We start from the raw sequence: 9,958 nt of genomic DNA, 5'->3' as shown, positions 1-9,958 counted from the left end.
GGGGCGGGCCGTGCGAGGCAGAGGCTCTTCCGGTGCCGGACTTCCGGCTCCGGGTCCCCGGAGGAGGGGCCGCCGGGCCCGAGGCGGAGCCGGCGCACTGCCGCGACTTTCAGACTCGGACCATGGCCGCGTGCTGGTGGCGTTGGCGGCGCGGCCGCGCCTGGAGACCGGCAGCGCTGAGCCCCGGGCCCGGCTCCCCCGGCCGCGCGGGAGGGTCCGGACCGCGCGCCGCCGCCGCCGCCGCCCGCGCGCAGGTGAGGCCGGGCGCAGAGGTCACGGCGCCCGTGACGGCGGCGCCGCGGGATGAATGGGCGCGGGCGGCGCGAGCGGCGGGCGGGGCTGCGAGGACGGCGCGGAGCCGAGGGGTGGGCGCCCGGCGTCCGTCGGCGCCCCGCGCGGGGCTGCAGGGCGCTGCCCTGGGGACGGGGCGGCGCGGAGCCGGGTGCCGGCGAGGCGCGGGTGTGGCCCGGTTTCCTCGTGGGGTGCGTGGAGGGCGTCTGCAGGTGTTCCCAGTTGCAGCTGGGGCTTCGGGGGCCGCAGAACTTAATCGGGATTTTAGAGCGAGAGGTGCTCTGAGCGCTCGGAGATACGGGGGGTCCGGGTAGCGTCGGAACTGGCCGGGAAAGGTCTGGTGGAGATGCTGATGCTTAGAGTGGCCCGGAGTTCAGTCGTAGGGCGGTTGCTTCGGAGGGAGGGCACCCCTGGACGGGCTGGAGGGCTCTGGAAGGAGAAGAGGCCTGAGGGCGTGGAGAACCCTTGATCTCTAAGTCGACCTTTGACTTCTTGAAGCAGAGTCAAGACTCTGAGCACTAACCGTGACTCCTTGACGCTCTCGCCTGCTGCCTTTGGACTCCATCTCCTGTTTCTCCCTTTCCGGTCAGTTTAGCGCTCGTGCATTGACGAGTGAGTCCATGAGTCCTTTTTTGCACTTGGTAGTGATTAATTCTTAACGTGTGGTAGGCTAGGCTCGTACTGGTTAGCATAACCACATAAGGTTTATGGACTCATTGTCTTTTGCTTTGCTTTGTTTTTTGTTTAAATGCAAGTTCTTTTTTTAAGAATTTATTTTTATTATTTTTTGGCTGCGTTGGGTATTCGTTGCTGCGCACGGGCTTTCTCTGGTTGCGGGGACTACTCTTCATTGCGGTGCGCGGGCTCCTCATTGTGGTGGCTTCACTTGTTGCGGAGCTCGGGCCCTAGGCTCGTGAGCTTCAGTAGTTGCAGCAGGCCAGGCTCAGTAGTTGTGGCACATGGGTCCCAGAGCGCGCGGGCGTCAGTAGTTGCGGCACGTGGACGCACTGTCTTTTTAGAGACTCCTGCCGTCAGGTAGTAATTGTTTGAGTTCACCTGTCAACTATAAGGCTCATTTTTTTTTTAAAGTTTATTCGAATTTAGGACCCTTCCCTTTCAGTCAGATTTGGTACACTTCGGTTTACCCATCAAACACTATTTCCCAATATGCAATATGTAGTATTTCTTAAAGTCTACTTTTGGATACATATGGATACAGAATCACAATTTACCCAAAATAGACATTTGGAGAGAGAATGGCAGCTGGGCTAGGCTATGGAGTAGACAGTAAAGAGAGAATATAGGAAAAAGAGTCTGCTCCATTTAAGCACAGTCCCAGCCAGCCTTCAGATATTTCCAGTACCACAGATGTCATTCGGAGAGATGGATGCACCCACCACTGATGCCACTGATACCTCTTTTTTTTGATGCTCTTTTTTTTTTTTTTTTTTTTTTAATTCCATGCCCATTAAGCAATTAGCCACAGAAAGAGTGCTTTCCTGGAGAGACTATGCTGGATGTCTTCCATGTCTGCCTTCATGACCGCAAGGAGGAGCTCTGCTGATAATGCCAGTACTGTGTATTTCTGATTCGTGTGTCAGTGGTGGTTTTCACTGTGAGTTACTACATGAGCCTTCTGGCGTCTGCCTCAGGAGGGTGTGTTTTGGCTAGTTCAAGTATCTCAGGGCCTCATAGTCTTTAGGGACAAAGAGCAGCAACAGTAAAGCCACGCTTGCCTCTCCTGAGCACCTGTAACCATTGCCCAAAGGTACTCTTAAAGCAGGAAGCTTGGTTGAGTACATACCCTATTAGATATGTACAGCTGAGAGCTTTACATATAGTCTCTAATCGCAGCATCTCTGCTAGTAGATATTATCAGAAAGCTGTCGCAAGGTAACTAACTACCAGGAAATGGGATTTGAGACCAGATATACCTTCCAGGCTTTTGACAAGTTTTCCGCTGCCCAGTGGTTAATACTGCTCTGTATTAGCTGCGTAATTTTAACTCTTCACCCCAGGTTAGGTCTCAAATTGAATAAACATTATAATAAATCCTAAATTCATGTGAATCATTTACGCATGAAGCCTGAAAGAAGTAGGTTAAGTGTCATGTAATGGTAAAATTAAAGGAGAGGATTATCTTTTTTTCTCCCCTTAGGACATTGTAATGCCTGGACGTCATAAATGTCCTTACTGGTTTAATGAATACGTAATGGTATGGTAAAAATAGAACTCAAGACCACCTTCTTTAGCCACTGCCTGCTTGGCAAAGTCAACCTTTGTTGTCATTTTAATATGTCTAAAGCACCATGTGTTCACAAAAGAAAACTCAGAAAATATGAATTAAAAAAAGGAATAAAGCAAAAAACTCCCACAATCCTATTTATTCCAAAATAATTTTTTTTTTTTTGGGCTGCGTTGGGTCTTCGTTGCTGCACTTAGGCTTTCTCTAGTTGTGGAGTGCGGGGGCTACTCTTCCTTGTGGTGCGAGGGCTTCTCTGGCTTTTTTTGTGGCAGAGCATGGGCTCTAGGCACTTGGACTTCAGTAGTTGTGGTGCACGGGTTTAGTTGCTCCGAGGCATGTGGGTCTTCCCGGACCAGGGCTCAAACCCGTGTCCCCTGCATTGGCAGGCAGATTCTTAACCACTGCGCCACCAGGGACGTCCCGAAAATAATTATTTTTAATACCCAAGGTTTACATGCTTCCAAACCCTGTTGTCTGTGGATTTTATTTGTGTGGGTGTACAAATTTTTACTGGAATTACATAATGCACACAGTTCTGTAGGTGCTTTTTTCTTTTGGTATATTGTATACATACCAGTATTATCAGTTTTTCAGACTTTTCTGAATTTCACGTTCCCCAGCTGTGTAAAAACAAGTCGTTGTGAGAGTCAAGAGGGTCAAATAGTGTGCAAGCATGTTGTAAGACTTTATTACCAACACAGCAGATAGTTTTCTTTTTGTAGTGCTAAATCCATCCTTTGTCAAAATATTTTCTTCAAATATTATAAGAGCCCTTCCCACATCAGATTAGTAAATTAGTAATTTTTGAAATGCCTGTGTCCCTGAGTCCTTCAGTGGGCTGCTGTATCTGGGGCTCCCCAGTGCCTGTCACAAGTCCCGGCCCATAATAGTGTACAGTAATTGTTGGAGCTTTTGTCGCCACCACCTGTGAATCTTTTAGAAGTCGCATCTGTTGGTCTTCATCTCTGATTAAGTTAATATCAAAATGTGCTGCTGAGCTTGTTTGTTAATATTACTCTTCAAGAAGTACCATTTCCAAGCGTATTCAAGAACGCTGGCTTGAAATAAGCAGTGTTTGTGTGACTGTAAATGTATTCCTTAACATTGAAATCCCTTTTTTTCCCACCATCTGGGCAGATGCTTTTGGGATCTTGATTACTGTCTGTTTTAAACCAGTTTAAGACTTTAGGAGAGTGTACACCACCCGGATCCTTACTGTTCCCTGCGCAGTCTTAGTTCTAGTGGAAGGGAGCTTCAGATCTGGAAGGACAGATATGAATATGGAGAGGTCTTTGGGGGAAGAGGTGGGCTTAGATGTTTTTATTTTCTGCTTTTCTCGTGTTTATATTTTCTCTGATGATGAGTATTGCTTTCATCATAAAGAAGGGAAACTTTTTGTTATCATTTTTCTCCTAAAGTCTACAGTCTCTAGACTAAATTACTTTTATTATTGTAAATCATGGGAGTTTTTATCCAGTGTTATAAACAAGTTTTTCACAAATATTCTTACTTACAAATTTCTTAATACTTTTATTTTATAGATGTCCTATTTTAATCTTATGAAGAGTTTAACATCTGCCTTTCCAAATATGTATAGTATATCACGGTAAGTTTATAGTCAGTATTGCAACTAAAATTATTAGCCATATTGCCAGTAAATTTCTATTCTAAATTGTGGTGGGCTAGTCCAACAAATTGAATATGCTGTTTAAGTGCCACAATATCTGCTCTATGTGGTCTCTGCCTTTTTAAAAAATGGGAATACAGTCGTCCCTTGGTATGGTGGTGGTGGTGGTGGGGTATTGGTTCTAACCCCCCCATACCAAATTGGGGGTGCTCGAGTCCTTTATATAAAGTGGCATAATATTTGCATATAACCTACGCACATCATCCCACATACTTTAAATCATCTCTAGGTGACTTATAATACCTAACACAGTGTACATGCCATGCCAGTTGTTGTAAATACAATGTAAATTCTATGTAAATTGTTGGCCGAGCGTGGCAAATTGAAATTTTGCTTTTTGAAGCTTTCTGGAATGTGTGTGCGTGTGTATTTTTTTTTTTTCCCTCCCTCCCAATCCGAGGTTGGTTGAATCCTCCACCCCTATGGGATATGGAGCCCATAGGTATGGAGGCCCAACTGTATAATAAAATTTAAACTCAGAACAAAGTGAACGTGGTTTATAGTTCTTTAATTTTGTGGGTTCCCAAGATCCTGGTTATAAAAATTGATGTGTTGAGCAAGATCGGAATGCTGTGTGTTTTTCTCAATGATGATGACCCTTCTGCATTCATGCTTAATTTCCAGCAAGTATCTGGGCTTTAATGTTCCGTCCTCTGCCTCTGCTACGTGTATATATGCATATGCGTAGGTCTGTGTAATTCTTAAGAGCGAAGTTATCTCAGTAAAATAGCGCTCAGTCTTCCGTCGTGTGCGTTCCTGCTTCTCCCAGGTTCCATCACACGACGCCCGCGGCATGCTGCTGTAGTAAAACACGGAGCGGTGAGAAATACAGGGATCCTTTTAAACTTGGCTGGAGAGACTTGAAAGGTCTGTACGAGGACATCAGAAAGGTAAGATATTTTTGATGATGCTGTGAAGTAATGTTGATTTCTTAGAATTATGAGGAAACAGTGCAGGTTTTCACATGTGGGTCGTGCAGTTGCAGACTTGATTCTCAAATGTTTCTTGAGCAACAAGTATGGGGCAATGTGGAGGATGCAATACAAGTTACCAACCAGAGCGGGGTGATGGCAGAAGTGGGAAACTGAAAAAAAAGGAAAAAAAAAAAAAAGCAGCACGTGCATGTCCAAAGAGTCATCTAACCTTTCCTCTACAAATCCGTCATCTGCTCCAGGCCTGGTGAGGCTCTGAGGCGTCTGGTGACTCCTGCTGCTGCCTTCCCGTCCAGTTCTGAGTATCAGTGCCAGGCTGCCCCAAATAGAGCTTTCTTCATGAAGCATCCTTTCCCAGAAATGTTCACGTGACCCTGGTCAGCTTCCTTCCCCTTTCAAAGTTCTGCTCTTTCCCCCCGTCAGCCCCCACCCCACCCTCCTGTTTCTACCACCTCCTACCCCGTGGACCACGCAGAGGCCGTGAAGGAGGAACTCCCTGAACGCCTGCTCGGAGCTGCTGGGTGCCTGCCTCCTCCCCTTCCGCCTCAGTGAAGTCACTGTTCCCTCCTTCCCAGTGTCGTCCCTGTACCTCTGGTTAAGTCCCATCCCCTTTGCCTCCTTCTTGGGGCCCTAGGAAATCCTTCTGCAATTCCCTGTTCTCGCGTCTTTATCTGCAGACTCGCCCTCTTCGTTCTCTTTCGGATTCATTTCAGATGCTCCAGCTTCTTCCTGTTCATCTTTTAAAGGACCATCCCATGACCCTGTGTCCTACCCCTTGCCTTCCAGTATCCTCTGCCCATCTCTCTGTTTTGCCCCTTCACCACGGCTCCACCATTGCACTGTGCCTTCCTTTCCAGCCTCTCCTCTGAAACTGCCTTTGCTTCCTTCTACCAAGTCCAGTGGGCACTGCTGGTCTGTATCTCCCAGACTCCTTGATTTGGACACGGTCTGCCACGCCCTGCTGCATGAAACCCACCATCCTCGTTCTCGTGACTCTCAGGCCATCCTGCAGTCTGCTTCCTGGGTTCCTCTCTGTCGCCTCTACCCTGTCCCCTCTAGTTTTGCCGTTCCCTGGGGTTCCGTCAGCTGCTCCTCTCTGTGTCTTCAGTGTACCCATTTCCACACTTATGACTCCCACATGATGCCTCTGATCCGGAAGGAATTTCCTCTCCTAAACTCTGCTCATTGGGCATCCCATGGCGTGGCCGTGACTGTCGCACACCTGGCAGATCTGAAGCTCTACGTGTTCCTACCAGTTGTTTTTTCCTATTGATTGAAGGTTGCCACCCAGGAACCTGGGAAGGATCCTCACCACAGCGCTCCCCACCCCCCCTCGTCTCATTCTTCTCTTGCCTTCAGTCCCCAGCCTTGGTTTCCGCTGCCCTGCCGCCCTCGTTCTCCTCCTCCCGCCCTCAGCCTGGGCCACAGGTGCCTCCTGGGTGCCCCCAGAGCCGCTGCACTTACTCCACGACAGCAGTCCTCACGCTGCTGTGCTGTCAGTACGTTGCAGTGTTGTTCTCCTCCCCCGTCTGGACGCGGAGCACCCTGTAGGCAAGAGGCTGTGCTACTTACCTGTGAAGCCCGTGCTGATTACCATCCTGACGGAGGGAGGGAGTGACTGGCCCACTGGACTGTGTTCACTGGAGCCCTGCCGAAGGGCCTTTGGGTCCGTTTGTAGCTCCCATCGCTCTTGGGGCGTAAGCTCAGATTCTCTCCAGCAAGTCCCTGAGGGGAGATACAGTAAACACACACGCCTGTCGCCAGGACGGCTCCCTCCTCTTCAGAAATCAATACCCTGCTTACCCTTTAATCCCCAATCAAAGCTTAAGTCCTCCATGAGACGCTCAGTTTTTCTTGTCTACACTGCTCTCTCCATTCTTTGAACTTTAATGCGTTTAATTGTTCAAGTTACCACCGTGTTATTCACTGAATATTTCATATGTTTAAAAATTTTGCTTCCCTAACTCAGTTGTAAGCTCCTTGCAGTCAGGTAAACCGTGTCTTACACTTTGCCTGCGAACCTTCGGCTTGTGTGGCTCAGCGACGGCCAAGCCAGGTTCTGAGGCCGGTTCTTCTCTCTGCCGTGTCTCGTCTTCCGGCCCCTGATGCCCCCTGACCTCCTGCCTCATTGGCTCCCACGCTCCCCATCCTTGTCCTCTCCCCTCCGTCTTCCAAGCGGCCACCAGCCCTGTTTCTTTCTCTCTCCAGCTGTCACTGGCCATCTGGTGCTTTCCTCCCCCACCTGCGTCTCTTGGAGTCAGCGGGCAGCGGCAGTGCCCACCCCAGCACTGAGGCCCCGGGGGGCGAGCCTGGCATTGCTTGCGGCCAGCCGCACACAGCCAGCTTTGTGGCCATACAGTGTTGGAACTTTTTCCCACTGAGTGTTGAATTTCTCAGTTGAAATGAATACACTAAAATCAAATCCAAGTTTTGTGAAAGAAATACCATTGACTGTGCAGTCGTGATGCTATGTTGACCCGGAGAAACTTTGTTTCAGGAACTCTTCATATCTACAGCAGAACTTAAGGAAATGTCTGAATACTACTTTGATGGAAAAGGAAAAGCCTTTCGACCAATCATTGTGGTGCTAATGGCCCGAGCCTGTAATATTCATCATAATAACTCCCGGTGAGTTATGTACTTTCTCTCCTCTCTCGGTTTTATATTTGGCAAACCTTCCTTCCCAAGGTTACTGTTTAGTTTCCTGTTTAAGAAGTAGCAGGTATCTGAGAATTCACTTTGTGGTGAGTAGTTTCTAGCTTTGTGACCCCAAGGTCATCCTGGAGGCTAGTCTGGGCATCTTCCTTTTCCATGCTTTTTAATGTCCATGGGAGAACAACTTCAGCTGCAGATAAACATTCTGGAAGGAATTTTCAAAGCCACATTGAGTTTCCTCATTGAGAAGTAAAGAACACCAGGAGGTATGTGTACTTGTAATCATTGTACACACAGAGCCGTTAGTCCAAGGGTTGATGGTGATAAAGTCATTAGTTAGGCTCGCATTCTGGGCACCACACCCGCTGCAGGGCCTGACTTCCTTCAGCCTTAGAAACATGCCAAAGAAAAGTCTTCTTAAAAGAAGGCATTTTGACAATCAGTCTTCAACTTTTGTGTTTCAAATATATGTAAATTTTTTAAATATTAAAACAACTGCAATGAAATCTTTAATTTCCTTTAATATTAAAGGAAAACAGCAAAGGACTTACACATTGCCATTTTTTTTTAAAACTCTTTGCCATGTTACTGGAGTGACTTCATAGTTTTTATTTTTACATCATGTAATCTAGCAATGGAGCCTCCAGTAGACCATAATGTCCTAACACAACTCCCCAGTGTTGAGCATTTGCATTATGTTCCCTTTCTCTGTAGGTAACCCTTGGAGGGACGCCTGAGGTTTGCCAGCACTAAATTGACGGATGCTGTCAGAACAAGCGTCCGATGCTGCCTCTTAGCGCGTGCTCGCCTCTGCCCGCAGCCGTTTGTGCCCGCCGCTGCGCCCCTCCAGCTCCAGGGCATGGCTCTGTGCCTCCGGGGCGCCTCCCACCTACCCCGAGAGTTTCCAAGTGCTCACAAGATAGTTTGAACAAGCAGTGACCGTTTTCCCATCATCAGGACCACTTCCACTTCACCTGGAAGGCAGAGCAGCAGAAATGCCCCCTCAGAACCAAACTTGGAATACCTCTCACGTGGTCTAGAGCTGGGTTTTTCAGCCTTGACTCTGCTGACGTTGGGGCCAGATAATTCTTTGCTGTGGCGACTGTCGTGTGTCTTGTAGGGCGCATACCTGGCCTCCTTCCACATTAGGTGCCTGTAGTACCCCACCTCCAGGTGACGGCAACCAAAAACTGTCTGCAGACATTGCCCAATGTCCCCTGAGGAGCAGAATCGTCCCTGGTTGAGAACCACGAGTCTCGAGATAGTGTGCGTTTATATCTTTAATTTCTCAGATTGACAGGTAATACAGTTCCTCACCCTCAGAGATAACACAGGAAGGAAAGTGTCCTGCACTGCTCGCTTTTAATCCTGTCAGCTGTTATCCCCAGTCAAAGCCTTCAGTTTACCTCCTTGAAACTGTATGAACTGTTGGTTGCAGAAAAAAACGGGAGACTATAACCCAGAGAAGGCATTGCTAGTTTAAAAAGGAAGTTCAGTTCTGCCTTCTGCAGGGGTGTTCTAGCCACAGCTCCGTCCCCCCGTAGGTGATGGCAGCAGGGCTCGCTGAAGGCACAGTGCGGAGGCCGCGTCCAGCACCGGGATGTGAGGCGTGACTGTGGTGTGCGTTTGGGTGGTACAGTAGCCTAATGATGTTACTCTCCAAGCCCCAATTTCTTGAGAATACTTACTTCCTAAGGCCCCTTTTGGATCAGGCTCTTAATGGGCCAAGTAGCTAGCTGTTACTTCCATGCCATTTAAAGCAGGAGGGGGCGGGGGGCTGGGGGAGAGCTTCTGGAGAGCCTGGGCCTCTTGTGATTGTGCTTGCTGAGGAGGTTTAGAACAGTGTGGGGCAAAGGTCACTAAAGATTCCAGGCAGGACCACACAGGCCTCTGTTTTGAGCTGATGCCACCAGAACCCCTTCCACTACTTCATCTGCTAGCTTGTTGGTGTTGGCAGAATTGTTAGAGGCCGGCTTCATCGTTGGACAGAGTTTAACGGCTCCTCTGAGGCTTATCAGACGTCATCGTCTTGCTTCTGGGATGTATTAAATAGGTTGACAGTAATCCTGGAGGGGATCTTAGAAAACAGAACAGAACGGATACCTTAGGAAATGGGGGGGGAGCTACCTTCGACTGAGTTTTCTCTTT

The 9,958-nt window shown here is 48.5% G+C and overlaps 1 protein-coding gene across 6 annotated transcripts in view; it reads left to right on the top strand.

Annotated features, from left to right (window-relative positions):
- The first annotated feature begins 68 nt into the window (after positions 1-68).
- PDSS1 (decaprenyl diphosphate synthase subunit 1) overlaps positions 69-9,958 on the top strand; it is a 37,966-nt gene continuing 28,076 nt past the window's right edge. For 2 of the 6 annotated variants that reach the window (XR_009053244.1, XM_057732274.1), the window contains exons 1-4: positions 69-254; positions 4,078-4,142; positions 4,993-5,113; positions 7,653-7,783. Coding sequence is in view for 5 of the 6 variants with exons in the window: in XM_057732274.1 (XP_057588257.1) it covers positions 123-254; positions 4,078-4,142; positions 4,993-5,113; positions 7,653-7,783 (449 nt within the window). In the remaining variant the exon portion in view is untranslated. Of the gene's footprint in view, positions 255-354; positions 483-579; positions 904-4,077; positions 4,143-4,992; positions 5,114-7,652; positions 7,784-9,958 lie in introns of those variants that run through there. The other 4 variants (XM_057732277.1, XM_057732275.1, XM_057732276.1 and 1 more) reach the window with 4 other exon arrangements.

This window comes from Hippopotamus amphibius, chromosome 4 (genome assembly GCF_030028045.1).
Source record: "Hippopotamus amphibius kiboko isolate mHipAmp2 chromosome 4, mHipAmp2.hap2, whole genome shotgun sequence".
NCBI classification, from domain to species: domain Eukaryota; kingdom Metazoa; phylum Chordata; class Mammalia; order Artiodactyla; family Hippopotamidae; genus Hippopotamus; species Hippopotamus amphibius.
This window is presented reverse-complemented; position numbering and strand designations above follow the sequence as displayed.